Source organism: Artemia sp. Qi Xiang Cuo, chromosome 1 (genome assembly GCF_049724085.1).
Source record: "Artemia sp. Qi Xiang Cuo chromosome 1, ASM4972408v1, whole genome shotgun sequence".
In the NCBI taxonomy this organism is placed as follows: Eukaryota; Metazoa; Arthropoda; class Branchiopoda; order Anostraca; family Artemiidae; genus Artemia; species Artemia sp. Qi Xiang Cuo.
The window spans coordinates 41,616,736-41,640,479 of NC_142794.1; the positions used below are offsets into that span (position 1 = coordinate 41,616,736).

Genomic DNA, 23,744 nt, shown 5'->3' on the forward strand with positions numbered 1-23,744 from the left:
GTAAAATAATGTTGGGAGTGATAAAAGATTAGTACTTCAACTTGTAAAACAGGTTTAGGAGGAATATTAAGAAAAGAAGTTGTTCTGAAATAATATAATAAAGCCGTTTGAAAAGTATTGCTTGGTGTTGGGGTATGCAAAAAGTCTTAAAGTAAAGTTGTGGGTGAAAAGGATGAGTACTTCAACTTGTAAAATGGGTTTAGGAGGAATATTAAGAAAAGAGCTTGTTCTGAAAAGATATGAAAAAGCCTTTTGAAAAGTGTTGCTTGGTGTTGGGATATTCAAAAAGTCGTAAGGTAAAGTTGTGGGTGAAAAGGATGAGTACTTCAACTTGTAAAATGGGTTTAGGAGGAATATTAAGAAAAGAGCTTGTTCTGAGAAGATATAAAAAATCCTTTTGAAAAGTATTGCTTGGTGTTTGGGTGTTCAAAAAGTCGTAAAGTATGGTTGGGAGTGAAAAAAGATGAGCACTTCAACTTATAAAATGGGTTTAGGAGTGATATTAAGAAGAGAACATGATCTGAAATGATATAATAAAGCCTTTTGAAAAGTATTGATCAGTGTTGGGGTATGCAAAAAATCGTAAAGTAATGTTGGGAGTGAAAAAAGATGAGTACTTTAACTTGTAAAACAGGTTTAGGAGAATATTAAGAAGAGAACTTGTTCTGAAATGATATAATAAAGCCTTTTGAAATGTATTTTTTTGGTGTTGGGGTATGCAAAAAGTCGTAAAGTATTGTTGGGAGTGAAAAAGATGAGTACTCTAACTTGTAAAACAGGTTTAGGAGGAATAGTAAGAAAAGAACTTGTTCTGAAATAATATAATAATTTCTTTTGAAAAGTATTGCTTGGTGGTGGGGTATGCAAAAAGTCGTAAAGTAATGTTGGGAGTGAAAAAAGATTAGTACTTCAACTTGTAGTTTTACATTTTCTGCAGTGCCCAATTACTCGATTATGTGGTTTTATTTACACAAGAGATATTAAACAAGATCGGAGAATATTGATGCTGTATTATTACTCTATCTTCGGAAGTGCATGTGCCGCTAAGCTTTGGAAGCATTTGAACCTTCGAAAGTTGTCGAAAAATGACTCATAAATTCAACAAATTCATGTGACAAAAATAAAAACTGACAAAAGTACAAAAAAGTGAAAGCTTACCCCTTCCTTTGTCTCGTCTCGGAGCCTTATTTTTACTGCCCTTTGGTCTTCCCGTTTTTTGCTTACTAGGGCTCAATGGTGGTTCTGGTTCCCTGCCGTCTTTTTCTGGTGATTGAACCTCACTTGTCGCTGATTTATTAAATAATTTTTGGCTTTCCTCATGCTCTTTCAGAACCACACTCTTTTTAGGTGTTCTATTAGACTTTCTAACTTTTTCGGAACTATTTAGTGTGTTTTCTGGAGAATTTCTAGACTTGGGGACGTATGTAAATTTCGTAGGAGATTGACTTTTCCGACGAGAGGACGATGTTTTAGCACCATTTTGTTTTTCTTCGTTTTTGATCTCTTCATTTTCGTTTGTTATTGCAACAGTTTCATTAAGTTTAGTTGATCTTGCATCATTTTCATCAATTTTAGATGAATTTGGTTCATTACTTGTCACATATTTCTTGGCACTCAAAGCCAGAACTGATGGGTCAAAATTATCTTCTTCATTAGTTTTCCCTGATGACATGGTATTAGCACTTTCCTTCTGCGTATTTTCATGTTCTTTTTCATCTTCTCCAGTTTCAACTATGTTTTCACTATTTATCAGCTGGCTCTTGTTTTTCTGCAACACAACCTTTTCACTTGTTTGTTGCTTTTCTGCGGCTGGATGCAAGTTTTCTTTTGCTTCTTTTAATGGCGAGGCAGATGACCTAGCTTTCTTGATTGTGCTTAGTGGAGTACTAGGTCTTTTTCGTTTTGGTGAGCTAGCATTTCCCTCAGCAATTCGGCGGTGTATAGCATCAGTTTCGTTTGTACCGCTAATATCTGACATTGTATCACTATTTTTAGTGCTTTCTGACACCTTTAACAAATAGAATCACATAATTAAACCTTTGTTTAGGTACAAGAATAAAAAAAAACGACTTCAACAATTAAAAGTACAGCAAAAATCTGTTAGCCTCACTGGGTAGCATTTTTCAGATTCTTTGCAAGGGAAAATCTGATCGTCTACACTTTACACTTTAGTTTACACGCTACTACCTATAAAGAATAAGTTATTCTTCCTTCAACTTCTTCAATGGAAATCCCATCCATTCGATCACTAGTGAAAGCTGTGCTGGCAAATTTTTTGGTCATATTCAAAAGTTTCCAGGAATTCTAATTATTTTTTTTTAGTTATCACGGATTTACCGGATCACTTAAAAGGAAAATTCCTGGAACTTTCCATTATTTTGGAGTTTTGACCTTGAGGTCAAACCTTTATAATAGGTTTGAAATATGTCTTTCAACAGTCTGTCGTTTGATATACAATCAATGAAACGAATGCCTAAATTCTTGCCGGTATGTATCTCTTGGTTGACTATTAAAGCCGCTGCTGAGGTGATCAAGCAATAAATAGAATTTTATTGTTTCTAGTTCGGATTACTGGAAGATACAGTTTCATTTTTTGCATTTTTAAATTTTTTTTAATGCCAAGATTTACAGTTTCAGCTGTTACTTGATGATGTGCCATTAGTACTTTGGGAATAATTAATTATTAGTTGCATGGGTGATTAGGATGTGCAGTAGAAGTTGATTTTCCAGAGATACCACTGCTTTCTAAGATGAGAAATGTGGCTAATCACTTTCTCAGCAAGTGTTGCACTAGCTCTCAGCAAATGTTGAGGTAACAAAAGTGCCACCAGGAGATTTTTCCAGATAGGCGGGGGAGAGGCAAGTACTACCACAGGTTTTGCTTTACCATGATTTTAATGGAAGGGATTTTAATTTTTCGGAGCGCCCATACTGCAGAACCATACTTGACTTCTTACATCGCAGTAGCTTCCAAAATTCTAATCTTGGGTCGCAGCCTTATCTTCCGATGGTAATAAAACGCAAACATTCTTGAAAATACTTTTTGGGTCACTTTGGTTTCCGACGATACTTGAAAACTATCATTATCGTGGCCTCTAGGACCCTAATCTTTGTCCTATTCTTCCATAGTGTTTCTTCAACTACGTAAATTCTTTGCTTCCTGGCCATATAACTTTTTTATATATTCACCGCACCCACCTTTGCTACTAATAATTCTAGCTAAATAAAACTATTTACTCTGTTGGTTTTCTCGGTACCTAGTATTGTCGCTTCCTCCAGATATATTCTTAATTTATACAACTTAGCCTTATTAAGTCTCAAGTACAAGGTGCGAGTTTACAAGCTAAGACGTCGGCTTATAAAAAGCCGGCGAATCGGTGAGTACGCCAGTAGTCGAGTAAACACAGCATTTCTCACTTGCTCAGCCAACTAGCTACCACGTATTGTCGTCTGCTGTTAACGCTAACCAGTGTAATATTTTCCTAGCTAGTATGCTAGCAGCAACTTGTGCATCAGCTAATGTGAGTACTAGTGCCTAGTTTACAAACTCAAAAGCTAGTGAATAGCGTGCAAGGTCACCAGCAGTTCAACTTTTTCCGGAGTGTTTTTAAAAGCAGCCAACGAATCGAGTGCATCAAGTACACTGGACTAGTTTACGCGCTGCTTGTGCAAAAGATAGCTTGTAGCTTGTAAACTCGCTTCATGTATTTGGCCCTTTAAAATTCATACTCCCCCTGAAACAAGTGAAAATGCAAAAAGTATGTAGCTGTAACTTACACCAAAAAGACGGGATAGGCCTAATTACATCTTTGGATTTATCAGTTTCAGATCAATCCATTCACCAAGCCAGAATTACAATATTATTTGGACTTTTTTTGGAGAAGGATCTAAACAGGCGGGAAAAATGAATAGTTCTCCTTATTTCAAAGATTTTCAGCACCTTGGTCATCGCATTTTAAATATAAAGAATCACTTAAATCCAAATTCTAAAAACTTAATTCGGTAGATGAATAAACCTGAATCTTAGCTACGAAGTGATAGCGAAACTTCTGTTTTTTACTGAGACAATAAAATCGTAAGCGACCAGAAAAATAACATACAAATAATTGCACCGGAAATATAATCCTTAATATAGATTTTCAAACCTCTTGCATTTAGAGCCTCTAAATATCCAAGATTCATTCATTTTGCCAACACTTTTACCTTGATACTTTTTACTTGACGCAATACTTATGAACTGGTGGGTGGTGAGAAAGTTTAACTTCTAACGTAAAAATAGAAGCGGATTGAGGGCACAAAAAGGCTAACTAACACTAGCTAAGATTTGTCATTTTAAGCAGTTATTTGACGACGATTAGAATGCAATATGTCATAAAAACGTTTAACAACGTAAAAGCAACTTGTGCATATTAACCAAAACAACTTAACCGCAGTCTGTCCCTGGTTTTGTAGAAATTTTTCTTTGTATTGCCAGAATTTAGTGATTCAAAACTAGTATTACAGTGTAAAAATGTAGTTTGTTTCACTTGCCTAAAAATAATGTATTTTTGAGCTATGTCAACTTTTGAGATACGTTTGGAACACCTTAAAACACAGCACTCAGAATTACCTTGATTCTTATTACTTCTCAACACCCTATTTTCTCTGTTAAGCTAAAAAAACAAAACAAACTATATGCATAAGGTTTTCGGAGAACTTATGAACTAAATACGCCGATATGTATATTTCACTAATGACCCTATCCATTCAGCTGTCGAACCAGCTGACGTAGAAGAAATAGAAGTGTTTAATTTACTATATGATTTAATTTACTTATTTGGGAGGCAAGGATAAAAAGGATTTATAAAGATTAAAAAATGAAACAAATAAAGAATGTTGTTCGTGTTTTAATGATTTAAGAGTCATATATCGGATTAATTTCAGCGAAATATCACTTTGCTAACAATTTTTTTTTCTAGACAAAGAATGGATTTTCAATTAAGGAGTACGCCTCCCTGACTCCGTCATAAACCCAAAAAGCATGTTTCAAATATCATATTTAAGACAAAGGATATTATGAACACATTAGCATAGGATATTAAGTTGGCAATCTTACTCTGTATAATTGTTGATAATTTTATATCATATGTAGATAAAGAACAGGTTAAATCATAGGCAGCGCAATAGCGCTGCCTAAGTAAAGAACGATGTTGGCAGTGTATTATTATTTTTTTTCAGACCAGGGCACTTCATATAAAGGAGTTGTCGAAGAAGCTTCGAAAGGGGCTCATTCGATTTGAAATTGAAAGTTCCAGTGCCCTTTTTAAGAGCCAAGTGATTGGAGGACAACCAGTCCCCCCGCCCCCGCCCATCATCTCCTCAAACACATCCAATAAAAACTTTGGTACTGGTGCATTATATGGGAACTTCTAAAAAGCTAATTTTGGCTAATGCTAATGAAATAAAATAGAATGAATATATAATAGTTTATAAACAAATTTGGGCTATTTATTTGCACATTGGTGTGTGTGTGGGGGGGGGGGGGTAAAGTATAGCATTAATTTAAATACGTAACCTTGCCTAACCTAGGTACCCTTCCCCCTCTCCGCCCTAAACCCCAAAAAACAACAGTTTAAATATCGTAAACGCAATAAAAACCACGCTTTGCATTGCATTTCTGTATAGCGGTCTCTTGCAATTAACCCGTCTGGCGGGTTTTTCGTGACTGGTTTCCTTGTACAATATATAAAAGTGACCATGTAACGCACCAGTACCAAAACTTTGATATAGCCATTTTTCAGCGTAGTTGAAGGTCCAGTAATTGTGTCTGTGGGGATAACCATTACAAAATAAAATGTCTTTTAAACGTAATAATTCTGAATAACAATATTCTTGGGAACAAATTTGCACTTTACTGAAAAATATAAATGTTTTTAAGTTTATAACTTTAATACATCAAATAATATTAACATTTTGATTACTAAATATCAGTATATGTAGATTAAACTGACAATGCACATTCCTTTGTATTTTTTTCAGTAAAGTGCAAATTATGTTCTGGCCTTGGTAAGGCAAATGGGTTTTGACCCTAACTTATGTTAATTTCTGCTCGTTTTGAGTTTGACTCGGTTATTTATTGTAATTTCTGTCCGTTTTGGGTTTCATTTAATTATCGATACTGATTTGTGGCAGTTTCACGCTTGGTAGATTATTTGATTTTATTTTTGTTTATTTTTTGTTTAATGGAGTTCTTTACTTTTCTTTGAAAAACTTATTTTGGGGAAAAAGTTTTTTTTAATTAATTTCTGTTCGTTTTATATTGACATAGTCTTTTCACGGAAAAAGAAAATAAAACCTTAAATCTTTTCGTTTTTTTAAAGAATTTATAGTTTGGCCTGCTATTTGTATGCTGGAGAAAAATTTTCAGCAATTTTTAATAACATAAACCCTCTTAAAAATCTGGACACAAATAGTAGTGTTTAATTTAGTTTCACACCTCCTTTAGTTGACCTGAAATGGAAAACTTTATACCATTCGCAAAAAAATCTTTTTACTTTCTTTGATAGCTTCGATACACTCACGCTATTTTGATTTTATTAAATTTTAAGAGCAGAAGCAGCCCTGAAAGTTTGGACATAATACCCTCAGTCGTTCTCGGGATACTGCTGGGATGCCTTATTGGGAATTAGTATTAACAGTGCATTTTGATTTAATCTTAAGGCAATATTTAATTTTTAAACATAAAGGCAAATGGGAGGGTGGGCGTGAGAGGGGGATTAATTTCCCTCCAATTACTTTCGACTATTAAAAAGGGCATCAGCCCTTTCTGTTTTCAATCGAATGAGCCCTTTTCGAAGTTCCTACGACAACTCCTTCGATACAAAGTGCCCAGGTCTAAACAACAACAACAACAACAAAAAATAATAAATTATACCCACATTTTTACTATAAAAATGTCAAGCCTTCCAATCACTTTCGACTATTAAAAAGGGCACTAGGCCTTTCGATTTCCAATCGAATGAGCCCTTTTTGAGTTTCTATGAAAACACTTCCTATAAACACCTTAAATTACAACCCTTACCCTAAGGTCTGTCATCCTTTAAGACCTAATTTCCAGAACTTTCAATACGTTAAAAAAATGGCTATCTCAAAATTTTGATTAGATGTGTCTGGGAAAATGCTGGGCGTGAGAGGGGCGTTAGTCTATCTCCGTTCACTTTCAACTATTAAAAGACACTAGCCCTTTCAATGTCCAATCAAATGAGCCCTTTTGAAGTTTCTACGACAACGCTTTCAATAAAAAACTTATATGCCCCCAGGGGATAACTTACAAACCTCGCCCTGAGGGCTGGGGAGGGGTGTCATCCTCAAAGACCTAAGTTCCAGAACTTTCTACTACGTTGAACACAATGGCTATCTGAAAATTTTGATTGGATGTGTTTGGGGGAATGGTTAGCGTGAGAGGGGGGTTAGTTACCCTTCAATCACTTTCGACTATTAAAAAGGGCACTAGCCCTCTCAATTTCCAATTAATTAAGCCCCTTTTGAAGTTTTTACGACAATTCTTTCATTAAAAACCTTATATGCCCCCAGGGCATAACTTACAACATTTGCCCTGGGGACTCTGGAGGGGTTTGTCATCCTTAAGTACATAATTTCCAGAGCTTTCAACTACGTGGAACAAAATGGCTATCTCTAAACTTTGATTGAATGCGTTTGGAGAAATGATGGGCGTGAGAGGGGGGGTAATTACTCTCCACTCATTTTCGACTATTAAAAAGGACAATTTGAATTTCCAATCAAATGAGCCCCATTTGAAATTTATACAACAAATTTCTATATAAACCTTATATGCCCCAAGGGCATAACATACAACCCTTGCACTGAGGGTTCTGATGGGTTTATCATCCTAAAAGACCTAATTTCCAGAACTTTCGACTACGTTGAACAAAATGGATATCTTAAAATTTCGATTGGATGTCTTTTGGGAAATGGTGGGCGTAAGAGGGGGGTTAGTTGTCCTTCAATCACTTTCGACTATTAAAAGGGCACTAGCTCTTTCAATTTTCAATTGAATGAGCCCTGTTTGATGTTTTTACAACATCGAATAGTACATTGTGCCAACATCGTTCTTATATGCCCTCAGGGCATAACTTAAAACCCTTGCCCCGAGGGTTGTGGGGAAGTGTCCTCGTCAAAAACATATGTTCTGTCTGGAAATCAACTACGCTAAACAAAATGCCTATCTCAAATTTTGATTGGATGTGTTTGGGGAAAGGATGGGCGTGGGGGGGGGCTAGTTGCCCTCCAATCACTTTCGACTATTCAAAATGGCACTAGCCCTTTGAATTTCCAATTGAATGACCGTTTTTTGAAGTTTCTACGACAACACCTTCTATAAGAACCTTATATGCACCCAGGGCATAACTTAAAACCCTTACCCTGAGGGTTGTGGGGGAGTGTCCTCAAAAACATATTTTCTATCTGGAAATCAACTACGCTGAACAAAATGGATATTTCAAAATTTTGATTGGATGTATTTTGGGGAATGATGGGCGTGGGGGGGGGGCTAGTTGCCCTCCAATCACTTCGACTATAGAATTGTCGATTTCCAATCGAATGAGCCTCTTTTGAAGTCTCTACGACAACCCCTTCCATATGAATTTCCCTGCTCTAAAGTAAAAAAATATTATATGGTGAATTTTGCCAACGTTGTACTCATATTCCCTCAGGGCATAAATTAAAACCCTTGCCCCGAGGGTTGTGGGAGAGTTTCCTCCTCAAAAAGATATTTTCTATCTGGAAATAAACTGCGCTGAACAAAATGGCTATCTCAAAATTTTGATTGGATGTGTTAGGGGGAAAGATGGGCGAGGGGGGGGCTAGTTGCCCTCTCACTTTCGACTATTAAAAATGGTACTAGCCCTTCAAATTTCCAAACGAATGAGCCAGTTTTGAAGTTTATATGGCACGATTTTCTACAGAAACCTTATATACACCCGGGGCATAAGTTAAAACCCTTGCCCTGACGGTTGTGGTGGACTGTCCTCCTTAGGAACACATTTTCTATGTGGAAATCAACTACGTTTAACAAAACGACCATCTCTAAATTTTCATTGGATGGGTTTGGGGGAATGATGGGCGTGGGGGGGGGCTAGTTACCTTCCAACCACTTTTGATTACTGAAAATGGCCATAGAACTCTCGATTTCCAGTCGAACGAGCCTCTTTTGAAGTGTCTACAGCTACCCGTTCCATATGAAGTGCCCTGCTCTAAAGTAAAAAAAATATATGGTACATGGTGCCAACATTGTTCTTATATGCCCTCAGGCCATAACTTAAAACCCTTGCCCCGAGGGCTGTGGGGGAGGGTCCTCCTCAAAAAGATATTTTCTATCTGGAAAACAACTACGCTGTACAAAATGGCTATCTAAAAATGATTGGATGTGTTTGGGGGAATGATGGGCGTGGGGGGAGGGGGGGGGCTAGTTGCCCTCCAATCACTTTCAACTATTAAAAAGGCCCTAGAACTCTCGATTTCCAATCGAATGAGCCCCTTTTGAAGTCTCTACGACGACCCCTTCCATATGAAGTGCCCTGCTCTAAATTAAAAAAATAATATATGGTACATTGTGTCAATTCTTATATGCCCTCAGGGTAAAAAAAAACTAGACCTTGACTTATGACCTTCTGATTAGCGATATTAGCAATTTATTCCACATAGTTTTTTTTCTTTTGCCTTATATATTTTAATGTATTGTTTTATATAATATTTTAACGGAATATTTATAGCTTCACATAATATTTTGACGGGGAAGTAAAATTAATGCGTGTCTGTGGGGGGAGGGGGGGATGTTGAAGCTACAAAAACTAGGTTTCTAGGCCACAACTTTCATTCTTATTATGAGAAGCAGTTCAGGTCGTCGACTTTTTGTCGTAAAGTTCAGCAGATAGTTCTAAAATAAGAGCAGCGAATTTAGTTTCTTCGATTCATATCCCTTTAAAAAAAAAAAAGAAAAAAAAAGTACAATAAAATGAAACGAAAATAAATTCAAAAAGGGTAGTATATATATTTGTTTTAATTGTAAATATAAATGTAGAGGGTTCAAAGAAAATTTGTATATGTATATCTTTTTAATCTACTAAATAAAAAGTAAATGTCGTAACCAGAAGTGAAGAAAGCCATGGCAGTAGGCTATTTCGTAGGTTTTGCTGAAATACTTTTGTAGTGTCGTTTTGAAACATTTTTTTCTACTATTAAGGCTTTACACTTCTTGCAGTCGTAACAACAGAAACTCGAGTCTTATATAAGCAAGGCTGTATCCAGGGAGGGGGTATATACCGGGTTTGAATCCCCCGCCCCCTCCAAAAATTGTAGCAAAAATGCGGAAAATTTTTTTTGGTCTATTTTTTAAAGTTTTTGTTACCTCCCACCTCCAAACAGAAATACTGGATATGTTCTTGCTCATAAGTACAAATAAAATCTTATGAACATCTTTCCTCACAATTTCCGTCACGTAGTTTTGCCACATATGTTCTAATGCACAGCTTTTTTTTTTTTTTTTTTTTTTTTTTTTTTTTTTTTTACGCGGAGTTGAAAACAAATACTGTATGACTGGTTGAAGATTCGTAAAGTAGGTTTATACATGCATTTTGATCGGTTTTCTAGTGAGCTTTTCTAGATCAAACTGACATTGAGCGCAGGAGGGTTGGACCCACCAGTAATTCGTATACCATTTTTTCTGACAAATTTCATTCAAATGATTGCCATTTCAAAAAACATAGCTAAAAATGAACATAGACGGGAAAATTAAAACAAAAACATCTTTTTTGTCAGAATTTAAAAGACACACAAATAATATTACGTAGGAATAGCTCTGGGAGTTACAATTCTTTCTATTTTTCATTAGGTCGCTAGTCAAAACAAGCTTGAAAGTGTATTAAATCTAGGTTAAATAATTGTTTTATTTATCGGAGGTAGGGAGAGATGATATTGTATGACCTTAAAATAGAGTGTGGAATTGTAAAACAACAGAGAATTCACCAAAGACGGTGAAATTTGTGTTGAAATTTGAAATTGGACCTTAAAAATATTTTGGCTAGTTAGGGATGGAGGGACATGCCTCAAAGGATGTTTTCTGATGCCAAAAGATCTCAACGCTCATTGAGCCTTCAGATAAATACAGACTTAGTTCTAAGAACGAGACAAGGGGAGGTTGGTGTTGTAGAGATTGATGTATAATCCCTTGGGCCGTATTCAGGACTTTTGTTTGGATATTTTTTTTATTGGGGGGGGCGGGGTTTGCCCCCTCCCCCACCCAAAAAAAACTTTCACATCAAAAATGTGAAAATTATATTTAATCTCTCTTGATTTCTGGGGATACCTCCGTCTACGCTGTTATTATGAAAGTAAAGAGTAATATCAAACCCCAAAATGACCAGAATTTCTTCCTCCTAGGAAGGGAACTGCCCCTTCATCATCCCCACCTCCGCCTCATGGTCGTCGAAACTTTGGAGGATGTTCATTTGATCAGAAATTGAGAGTTCTAGTCTGTTTTTTATAAGTCAAAAGCAATTGGAAACCAACCAGCAGCGGGAAGGGGGGAGTATTTTCCTAGATTTTTTTCCGGTGGATTTTCCTCGCCCTTAGTATAAAAGTGGGTGAACAAAATAGCTAGGTACTACTCAAATACGGGTACGGAAATTTACCGCAGGACAGGGTAATGTATCGTGGGAGGCAGAGACTCCGATAACAACAGAAATAGGGGAATGATAGGTGCTCGTGGAGGGAAACGATGATTCTAAATCATAATCATTTGTAAAACGTGTTTTCCGTTGAATGCAAATGTTTACACAAACTTTTCCCATAGCTTACTTGGTTGGGATGATTATCGGCTGTAGAATGCTTGGGCACTTCTAATTTACAGGAGCTTGTACTGATGATTTGTTTTTTCATTGTAAGTGTCAAGACTTCAATCTTATTTCAAACATGATGTTCGACAGATAGTACATTGTTGGTTTGCGCTCCCGCTTTATCTTCAAATGTGAATCTTGCCAAGAAGAAGCTACGCTTCACACTGATATTCCAGTGAAATTAAAAAAGGATACTAAAGATAGCAGCAGTAACATAAAACAAGAGGAAAAAAAAGAACTGTCAAATAAACGACCGCTCAGCCTGAAACGGAAAGAAACCGACTGGTTAATTAGAGGTATGGACAAAAAGAGGCAACAAAACGAAACGGGGTCTAGAAATATCAACAAGGAAGTTGTAGTTGCTGCTATAAACGCCAGCATGACTCATGCCCAGACCCCGTTTCGTTTTGTTGCCTCTTTTTGTCCATACCTCTAATTAACCAGTCGGTTTCTTTCCGTTTCAGGCTGAGCGGTCGTTTATTTGACAGTTTCCTTCACGATTATTTGCTAGAAAACGGTAAAATAGAGCGCCGAATGGCATTGAAGGTTGATGGAAAGATTGACTCCAACGGAATAGTTTTTATGTGTGTTATAGTTGATGGAAGTTGGTGCACACGAAGTTATGGTAATAGATACACTGCATTATCTGGTTGTGGTGTTGTAACTGGATTCTATTCAACAAGACTCCTTCATGTAGGAATTAGAAACAAGTATTGCTGCGTATGCATGACAAATCGACAGCAAGAATCTACTTTAGTTCCTCAACATAGATGTTTTATGAATTGGAGTGGTACTAGCACTGCGATGGAATCAGATATACTGGTAGAGGCCTTTCGTGTTGCACCAGCTAGGCATAAACTAAGATATACAAAGTTTATAGCCGATGGTGATTCAAGCACCCATTCAGAAATTATTACAAAGGTTTCATATGGTAGGATAGTAGAAAAAATTGAATGCGCCAATCATGCTTGTAAGTGTTTGAAAAAGAGGCTTTGTAACAAATGCAAAGAAAGCACAGAATATTGAAAATTTCTCAGCAGTCCAGTAATAAAGAAATTGTGCGATTTTGCAAGAAAAGCAATTATGCGAACCACTACGCATACCATATCGTCAAAAGATCTGATTAGATGGTTAAACGCAATGCCTTTGTATTTTTCTGCGGAAACCACAGACAGAGTACGTCTTGTTCTGAGCTATCCAGAAAAATCGCGGAACTGGAAAATGAAAAAATCCCAAGCAGTGTCTTCATTAGCCATATATATGAAGCGTTTGACACCCTCATTAGCCGAGCTCGCTTACTAATCGGAAACGGCACAAGTAATTTGGCGGAGTATTTTATGTCCATTGTTGCTAGGTTTATAGGCGGAAAAAATATAATGGTAAGCAAAAGGGGACATTATAACACCCGTGTTACTGCTGCAGGAATACGGTATGCAAAGAGGCATTTAGGTCGCCAAGAAATTTTTAGGAAAGGCATATGAGCAACCCCAAGTCGTCAATTGAAAAAACTTACACGTGAAAGAATTATGGCTAGCTTAAAGAAAAAAAATGTAAAGCCAAAAAGCGCCTATTTGGCAGTATTTCAGGAAAGATTGCTAGCCGAGGAGATAAAAACTATGGTCCCAACGCAATTGCTCCAGATCTTGACGCAGAATCTTTTGAAAATGCAAAAGTGGCTGTTTTGCAGCGCTTACAGTGTTCAGAGTCAGAGATTGGCCAGATTGAATTAGCCACACGCCTTCAGGGACTCTGTATCGACAATAGTTGGCAGCTGCAGAGAAAAAATAGAATTACTTCTTCAGTAGCAGGGCTTCGTTGCAATCGGTGTGTTAAGACAGTAGCTGCAGTAGTGAAACAACTTCTGTATCTCAAACAAGACGGATTTCAAGAAATGAAGTAGGGTCATACCAATGAACCAAAGGCAAAGTTGTCTTTTGAAATAAAGTTTGACTGCAAAATTAGTCCTGCTGGCTTATATATCCACAAAAGTTTTACATTTTTGGCTGTTAGTCCTGACGGTATAGTACTGTTCCCATCTGGTGAAAAAGCGATAATAGATGTTAAATGCCCCATAACAGCCAAAGAGCTGTGTATCACTGAATGGTTGGAATCACAAAAGTCCAGTTGTATTGAAATCATTGACAGCAGTGAAATGAGACTAAAGAGAAACCACAATTATTATTACCAGATTCAGATGCAACTTGAGTGCTCAGACATCAAAATTGTATATTTTGTGTTATATTTTGGTAAAGGTTCAATATATACGGAGTGAATAGTTCGTTACAAGGAATTGTGGTCACAGAAAATGCCACCAAAGCTAGAAAGATTCTTCTTTGAAGCACTTCTGCCAGAAATGGTTGATGGTAGAGTTCCAAGAAGCATGGACATTCGGGAACCATTCCTTTGAAGCAATTAACTTAGTTTCGTATAGATAAACGATTTTTTGTTCAATGAATTCAGCTTGAATCAATTATTACTATCATATAAAGCATTTTTACTATCAGCATGAATAAATATTTACTATCATATGATAGTATGTCGTACCATCATACAAAAAAAATTTAATAGCCGTACCTCCACAATTCTTACTGTTTGACCATTATAATTCGTTTAACTTAGGTTTCAACATAAGTGAGGAAGCAGCTGTTTTGCAAAATTTTTTTATTGTTTTATTAAGATTATTATTACAAGATGTTTTCATTTACAAAAATGAGTTCCTTATCCTTTCTTTTTTTTTAGTATTTGTCATGTTCATTTTTATTTTGCAGAATTTGGAAGCTTTTTGAAATCAATAAATCGATTCTATAGTTGGACTTTCACGTTATCATTGGGATAATAGGGAGACACTAGTTGTCTTGGACAGCATTTTTTGCTCATTTGAAGGGAGAAGGGATGCATAAGAAGAAATATACTCTGTCTGGCCTTTCCAGTAATTTATTTCACCTCTTTGTAGGTTTTTTTTTAAAACAATGCTTACGCTGCAGTTCAGTGCACTTTTTCTAATAATTAATATAATTATTAAAAGGGAATATCGTACGCATATACATTTTAGGGATCTATCTTTCACACATATACAAGGCTCTTGAATAGGGGAGAGAGTACAAGGAAGTTGTGTACAAGATCAGGAGACGCTGACAGTAGTAGTAGAATAGTAGTAGAGTAGTAGAATAGTAATAACAGTAGTAGCAACAGCACTAGTAGCATCAGCAGAAAAAGCAGTTGCAGCATGTACATAGTGCTCTTGAGTAAGTCAAACCTCCCCCTCAACATATCCCATAAATTTTCAATTAAATATACGACATTAGTCTTGTGATATTACTGATAGGCACTTTTCACAGCTTGCATGCAAATAGTGTGTTTTGATTTAGTTCAATCTTTTTTCTCAATATTCCCTGAAACTTTCACCGTAATACCTTTATATCACCACAATACCGTAATAGCCTAATTAGTAGCAGTAGGAGTATTAGTAGGAGTAGCGACAGTAGGAGTGGTAGTACACTAAAAAATAAATTTGATTTCCAAGTAATTTTTGGCTGGAATTTAAACGGGTAAATTTTTTAGTTGAAATTTTGATTTGTGTTTTGGGTCCAAAAATTTTGAAATTACTAAGACTTATGTATTTTTCAGCAGAAAAAACGTAATCCCAACGAAAATAGGTTTTATTAATCCATATTGTTTGGATTTGTATGCTAGATCAAATTTTTTAGAATATCATATTGAATTTGATTAAGGTAACATTTAAATTAGTATGTTATATAGTAATCCGAATCAAAGGTTAGATTTACAACAGAAAAAAAAGAAGCTAATAGTCTTTTTGAGTAAAAAAGAGAGTATAAAATTTGGGTTGATATGAGTTGAAAAAAGTTTAATTTACACGTCTAGAAAGTGCTTACACAAAAATTTGTCAATAAATATTATATTTGCATAAAACTTTTATAGGCGATTTTGTTTCGTAATACATTTGTTTTGTGATTTTCCTTAACTAGAAAATTTTTGAAGCTGCTATCCTATTCTTAAAAATACTCAGAAAAAAAGAAGCTAATTGTCTTTTTGAGTAAAAAAGAGAGTTTAAAATTTAGGTTGATATGAGTTGAAAAAAGTTTAATTTACACGTCTAGAAAGTGCTTACACAATAACTTGTCAATAAATATTATATTTGCATAAAACTTTTATAGGTGATTTTGTTTCGTAATACATTTATTTTGTGATTTTCCTTAACTAGAAAATTTTTGAAGCTGCTATCCTATTCTTAAAAATACTAATTCTCAACATATTTTACCCTCTGAATCAAATGTTTTTCTAACTAATACCGAGAACTTTTGTGTGATATTTGCTGATAAACATAATAAAAATTTTTGTCGAATCTCAAACATTTTATTAAAAAGTGTAGTCGTATGTAAGTATTGCCTTTATATCAGTTGAACATCCCCCTCATCATGCCCTAAAAGTTTCAACCTATAAGCCTAATAACTAAGCGAACTTCACAGCCAACTTTGATATTTTAGTTTTTATCCTGATCCTCAGTATGAAAAGAGGAGAGACATTATAGCTGGGTCTCACTTGAGGACATTAGTATGGTTTTACCTTTGGAGACTCTAACGTTTCATGGGAGGCAGAGTTATCAAGAGGGCCAAGAATGTAAAAGAACTTGTGCCATTCGAGAGGAACGATTCCTTTAATTCATCATCATTCATAAAGCATGTTTTTTGCTGAACACTTATATTTACTCATATCTTTTCCCAAACCTAACCCTGTTGGGATACTTTCAACTGTAGAATCCTTGCGTACCCCTATTTTCACATTATTATGGACAGAGCTAAATTGGAAGCAACTCTAAAAACTCAATATATATCAATTTTCGAAGTGTAATAAGAATTTTCCTGGTAAAGTGTTTAAATTGGAAGAAAAGATGAATTGCACTGTTTCTATATCTTTTTTTCATGCCATACCGAATAATTAATACTAAAAAGTATTTTTTGCTTTTAAGTTACTAACATTTATTTCTACTTGATCATGCTATGTAGGGAAAGAGGTATAAGATATGTTTTGCGCATTATGTTTTGTTACGACCTAATGATTTACGTATTTTTATTTCTATAGGGTGTGTCGTTTCTCTCACTCACCGTTTTCTATTTTTGCGTACCAGAATAAATCCTTTTATTACCATTTAATTAGCCCTTTTTGAATCTTGTGTTAAAATGATGAAATTGTTTGTGGTTTTTAATAAGAATTTCTGAAACGCAATATTAGTAGAGATCAATAGAGTTTCAATTTAGTAATCCTTTTTGGCATGGAAGGAGCTGTCGAAGCAACTTTGGAAGGTTCTCATTCAGCTGAAAATTGGAAGTTTTAGTGCGTTTTATAAGAGTCAAAGGAATTGATGCCAACCCGTTTCCCTCCCAAGCCTTTTTTTCGCTACCTTTCTTCCAAAGACATTTGAACAAAATTAGGCATTTTGTTCAAAAAGGAAAGAATTGGGACACAATTTAAAGAGCGAGGTGTTGAGGAGGGGGCAAATCCCCTCATATACGCTATAATTTCTCCTTACTTACCGTCAGTTATCATGAACTATTTGATCAACATCAAAATCCAAAAAGAGGTCATTGAAATGTTGATCTTTTTTCTGCGTTACCAAAAGTATTGCATTCATCATTCTTTACAGTCTCATGAAATGTAATTAAACAAATAGAAAAGATTTTTCAACTAAAGTAAGGAGCAAGTTTAAAACTCATAACAGATTGAAGTTACTTTGTACATAAGAAAGACTGCCCCCTTTTCAACACCCTGCTCATTAAACGAAAGTTTTTTAGTGCTTTGAAAAATCTTTTTTTTTCAATTGCAAATTTTCTTTAAAAATTTGGACAAAAGCCAAAACAATAAAGAGTAAGGAGTTAAGGATGAGACAGACTTTTGATCTTTTACATAACTGATACCATCACAAGCTCTGTAATAGGATTCCTTATCGATAAATACATTGCATTCATTTGTTTAAATACATTGAAGTACTTCATATAAATATAAAAAAGAAAAATATTACAATTTGAAATTGCTGAAAACTAAGTTCCTAGCAGTATTTGTCACTTCAAAGAAATTTACTGGCGGGGCTGATGATGGCCTGCCTTGCTTTTCCCCCCTCTGTGCTGTTAAATATGGGAATTTAATATTTTAGCTTTATAGATAAACAACTTAATTAATTCTAACTCCTCGCTATTTCTTTTAACCTTTATCTGAAGTCTCATGAACAGTACGCAGTGTGTACATTACTAACTGCTTTTTTAAGGAGCATAACCTATCTCCACCTCCAGACTGACTCACCCCCCACCCTCCTCATTATTGCTGATACACAATTACAAATCACCAAACGTAGCCTAATTTCATTACAAATGAAGTGAATCAACTTTGTTGGATCCAGTACTGCCATCGTTTGGCATTACTTCTTTTGCAACTGGGAAGTATAAAATATAGTTATTGGTACTTTTAAATCAATTAACTTCTCACAATTTTAAATTGATTGCAAATTTGTTTTCTTTGGGGTAAAGTGGTGCCATAAAATGGCAGAAAACTAGACTTTCCTCTGGTCCAACGTGTACGGTCATTTAAAAAAGAGCTTTCAATTTACGTTTGAATGAGCTCCCTCCCAATTAACTTGGACATTCGCTTTGATACAATCACCCCTGTGAAAAAAAAAAAAAAAAAACATGCATCGACAATGTTTCTTCTGAAAAAAAAAATGTGAAACTCCACATTTTGAAGATTGGAGCTTGAAACCTCTATCGTAGAGTTCTCTGAAATGATTTTTTATTAAGGGATTTTCAATAAGATCGCTCACATTTTTGGGGGTGTTCCCCTTTTTTTTTAAAACAAGGCAAATTTTCTCAAATTTTTAGTTGTGGGTGGGTAACAATAAACTGAAATAATTTTATATATTTAGAATCAGTATAAAAAGCCAATACTGTCGGTTTAGCAGTTCTCAAGAGAATTTCATTTTTAGTTTTGGTGGATATTGACCCAACTCACTTTTTACTTCCAGTTTTTTTTTTTCAAAAACTATTTGATAAGATTCTCCTGTGACAAAAATTGTTTAAACCTTTTCATTTTATTTAGTTGAATAGGCTAATAAAAATAAAGAGGATCAATTTGACAGCTGGATTGTAAGTTTAAATTTAGTTTTTTCTTTCGCTGTTCTGTAAGTTTTTAAATGTCTGAATATAAAAGGGATTTAAGTTCGAGGTGGAGAATTGTCCTGTTATGAATGAGGTACATTTTACGTGGCTGGTATAAAATCAAGACGTGGTATCTATGCAGACAGGATGATTTTCGAGTATCTCTAGTCTTTCTTTAAACTATTTTAAGGAGTAGGAAATTGCATAAAGATAAGTCTACATCTGTTATAATCTATGGAAGCAACAAATCTTTCTGTAATTTTGGTTTGAATCTGATTTTCTTTTAAGATTATATGCATAAAAATTACATATATTATTGATTAAATAAAGCGATCCTTTGCCAGGAACTTTTGCTTAAAATTTACTGTATTTTGTTTCGTTTTGTATGGAATTTAATTGCTCTTTTTATTTGAGTTTTTCACTAAAAGTATTTAAAAATAAACTTATTCCTACAAAAATAAATATCCTGAAATATATTCCCTGTCCCCCAACCACCACTGGTATTTTGGCGTCTGCCCCCCTGGAAGCTTTTCTGCCGGTGCCCTCGCTAAATAAGTGTATTCTTTCCTGTCAACTTTATATCAAACGTCCTTACGTTGTTCTTTAATTGATCCTTCTTCTTTTTTAAATTTCTAGTTTTTCTCAATTTGACTAAAGGGTAATACTGAGAGGGAAACAAAATTCTAAATATCTGTCCACTTTTTACCTTTTTTTTTGCGATTTTGTCTTTAAAAATCAGGTGAGAGCTTGAAACCCTGCTATTCAAATTTTGCAGAGTCAAGTTAAGGACCGCCTTCTAAACCCGTTTGTATTCATCAAAAGATAACCGCCCCATTTTTGCGCAGTAAAATCTCTTCTGCATAGCTAATTTTCGGTTTTTATATCGTCCAGCCTTAAGCAAAAATGTTGGGCATTATTGAAACTATATTGAAATAAATCGAAATACACTTTGCCCACATAGGTTGTCAAGAGGATGCATCAGCAGTGCTTCAGGAATGGTTGATAGTATTAAGTTAGAAACTTTCATCGTGTGTTGAAGGGGATGTTAAAGAAACCCAAAGGTGTTATGTATATACTGCTGCTACAACTATTACTACAAAGGGTGTTAAGGTGAAGCTTTCAAGGAATATTCATCTCAAGAACGGCTTGCATTATTAAGTTACACCTTTCAGAGTAAGTTGTGGCGGATTTTGAACTAGCAAGAGGACACTGTGTGTATACTTTTAATGCAACTTCTACGGTTACTGCAACTAATGAAACTAAGGGCATTAAGGTGAAACTTTTAGAGAACTTTCTGGAGGAGTTTCAATTAAACGAAAACACTATATGCTTGCAGGTTTTCAAAAGGGCATATAAGCAAGAATATAGGCAGAGCTGCTCTATCATAGATAGTACTATCATTGAAACTTTTAAAGGAACAAAATCGATTGGAAATTAAAAGTTCTAATGCTCTTTTTAAGAGTCAAAAGTCATTGGAGGGCCAGCAGCCATCCTCCCTAGCCCATAATTTTTCAAACAATGCCATTCAAAATTATGAGACAAACATTTTGTTCAACATAGTTGAACGGTCCATTGACTACTGTCTGTAGGGATATGGGGGTTGTCAACCCCCCCCTCCCCATAGCTATGCAATTTGCCCTTTATGCTTTAAAACTAAATGCTGCCTTAAAACTAAATCGTAAGGCACTGCGTGCATGCTGGTTGCCAATAAGACATCTCAGCAAATTCCCAAGAACGACTGAGGGTGTTAAGCTGACAATTTAACTAAATCAAAAGAGTGTAAATGTATTCAGGTTGTCAAAGAGCATAGATATAATTCTTTGGAAATGGTATTAAGTTATATTTTTCAGGTCTACTAGAGGAGGTATAAAACTAGATCAAACAATACTATTTGTGTAAAGATTTTCAAAAGGGTGTATGTTGTTAAAAATTGTTGAAAAAATTCTCCAACATACAAATAGCAAGTCAAACTATGACCTCTTACAGAAAAAAACAAAAAAGATATAAAATATTATTTCTTTTTCCATGAAATGGACTAAGTCCATAAAAAAAGAAAAGAAATTAATTTAGAAGGATTTTTTTACAAAATAAGTTTTTCAAAGGAAAGTAAAGAACTTCATTACACCAAAGATGAGCAGAAATTAAATCAAAGAATCTAACAAGTATAAAACTACCACAAATCACCATCGCTAAATAAATGAAACCCAAAAGAACAAAAACTACACTAAATAACCGAGATAAACTAAAAACAAGCAGAAATTAAATGAGTAGGGCTGACAACTCCCATGCCTTCTCAAGACCAAAACATACTTTGCACACAGCCTATATACATAGTATTAGGACTTATAGTACTGATGCTCTTTTATAACCCTTTTTCCTTTTCAAGACTTCCTAAACAAGGAAACAAGTACATATATTACTGCCTATTTGGCCATTAAAACGAAGTAAATAGCAACAAATTCCTTTTTTGAATCTTTTCTACTATAAACTGAAGAAATTGAGAATCTTCAGCCTAAATTTACTATTTTACTTTTTGTTAAACCTGGTCTTACAACAGTTTTGTATTTTATTTATTTCATCAATAATTGTACTGGTTTTTAGCAGAGGCATTATTTCAAAAGAAAGAGACAATTTTGTTAAATGTTTTTCAGAATAATTGTCCGCGGATGGTTTCAGGGACCCATTTCACTGACTATGTCAAACAACAAGTTGTATGAAGATTGGTTTTATCCCACTTTCTAGGGCTATAAGGAAAGAAAGGTTGAGATGGTTAGGATATGTTTCATGGATGAAGGATGACAGATTACCAAAGACTCTTCTGTATAACCATCAATCTGAGACCAAATGAAAAGCAGATAATCTCTGAATATGCAGGAAAAAGTCATAAGGAAGAATTTAAATTAGATTAAAAATTTCATGGGGGGGGGCAAAGAGTGAAGCTTTGAATAAATGGGGATGGTTGAGAAGCGTGGGCACCTATTGGGGTATCAGGCAGCTTGGTGCTGTAGCGAGTTTTTAATAGACTAGTAGTAGTTTCTGGGAAATTAAGAGCTAATAATTTTCTAATGGGGCCAAGACTCAGGAACGGAGGCTCGAATTCTGAAAATATAGTGGAAGAGGCAAGGATTCTTATCGATTATTTTGTTGAGGCTACAAAAAAGTATTTTTCAAAAACTTGAGTTGGCAACTGGTATTCACTTTACTGGTAGCAAGATATATTAAATATGGATGGGTTTTTCTTAATACATACCTATAAAACAAGACAAAAACGAGGGATCCCCTTTAAAATCGGAAAGAAAGGTCCCTGTTTCCCAATTAAAATTAAAAGAATTATCATTCAAATCAAGTAGTTTTTATTTTTTGACCAGCCACATCAATCCCAAGATTCGCAACCATGTGTATCTGTACTTATGCTTGCTAAGTATATTTTTCGACGAAGTGTGAAGTATTTTTCTTTTTCTTGCACAGCTTGATCTTTATCGTTAAAGGTAGTTGGATTCTTTATTCTTCCCCTTCCTTTCTTCATTAACCTCTGTGTTCTCCGAGTATGGGGTTTCAATTACCTTAGTTTTTTTTCTTTCTTTGCTGTAGGAATACATCATTATTCTTTTGATTATTGTTTGGCAAGAATAAAATCCATTTACCAATACTTGTATACTATAAAGCTCTTCATTGGTTTAACTGTAAGTCTGTTTCTTTACAATGCATTCCAAAATAAAAAGACTAATGGGACCAAAATTTTCCCTTATGCTACAAGAAAAAAAAATACAGGATATAGAAATCCGATAATAGGCCCTGAGAGATAAAAAATAAAAAACAAAATAAAAAAGTGACGTTAAAATCCATACTATAAAGATAAATTTGGATGAAACTTGGCGCATACGAGTCTCTATGGCAGGAAAGGAACAAGAGAGAGGTTTGAATGATGGGTAGAAGGGGGAGGAATATATCAAGTTTTATTTAAAGCGTCTATAACACATGTATCTGGTGGAAGGCCAAAACAAGGGGGGGGGGATTTTGTTGTTTGTGCTCATGGATGTGTTTTTAATCATTTATATCATATATGACTTGAGACATCATATCTTTATCTTTAAACATTCCAGAGTTTTGATGGCTAAGTAGGGGAAAGGATTAAAATTTCTTGCGGGGTGGGGGTGGGTGAAAATTGCATGTTGCTTTTCAGATAAAGATGTTTTCCTCCTCATATTTGTCCAATCTGGATTACATTTTGGCAGGCGTACCCTATCCCCTCCCTGAAATAATTTATACAGGTACCCTTGTACACATTAATACTGACACTAATGTTTTAAATTTGGATCACTGAAACTAAATACCCCAAACAAACAAACTGAGAATATATATTAGCTCCTCAAAGAAAGGAAAGTTCTTCTATGTCTTACTCTCCCTTCAACCAAGTAACTTTATCTGTAGTTTTACATTAGAAAAGGAAATTTATAGCTTAAACTAAGAAATTACAAGCCAACACAAAAAGTCATGCCTGACTGCTGGTGTACAACGTTCCTAAAACTACCAATTGCAAACCAAGAGGGAAGGCTTGTTCTAGATTGTTGCTTCACCCTTCCCCTAAAAAAATTGTCTTAAGCTAGATGTCCTTAAAATTATATACTAATGGCAAAATGAAGAACTTCTACACACTGACATCCTTCTCTCCAGCCATAAAATAAAAGAA

The 23,744-nt window shown here is 35.0% G+C and overlaps 1 protein-coding gene across 6 annotated transcripts in view; it reads right to left on the minus strand.

The window, feature by feature from the left end:
• Positions 1–23,744, minus strand: part of LOC148956324 (uncharacterized) — a 67,656-nt gene that overhangs the window by 38,790 nt on the left and 5,122 nt on the right. For 5 of the 6 annotated variants that reach the window (XM_089094934.1, XM_089094939.1, XM_089094925.1 and 2 more), the window contains exon 2: positions 1,159–2,008. In XM_089094934.1, the coding sequence (XP_088951060.1) occupies positions 1,159–1,978 (820 nt within the window). In that variant the 5' untranslated portion in view covers positions 1,979–2,008. Of the gene's footprint in view, positions 1–1,158; positions 2,009–11,853; positions 11,875–23,744 lie in introns of those variants that run through there. The other variant, XM_089094943.1, reaches the window with a different exon arrangement.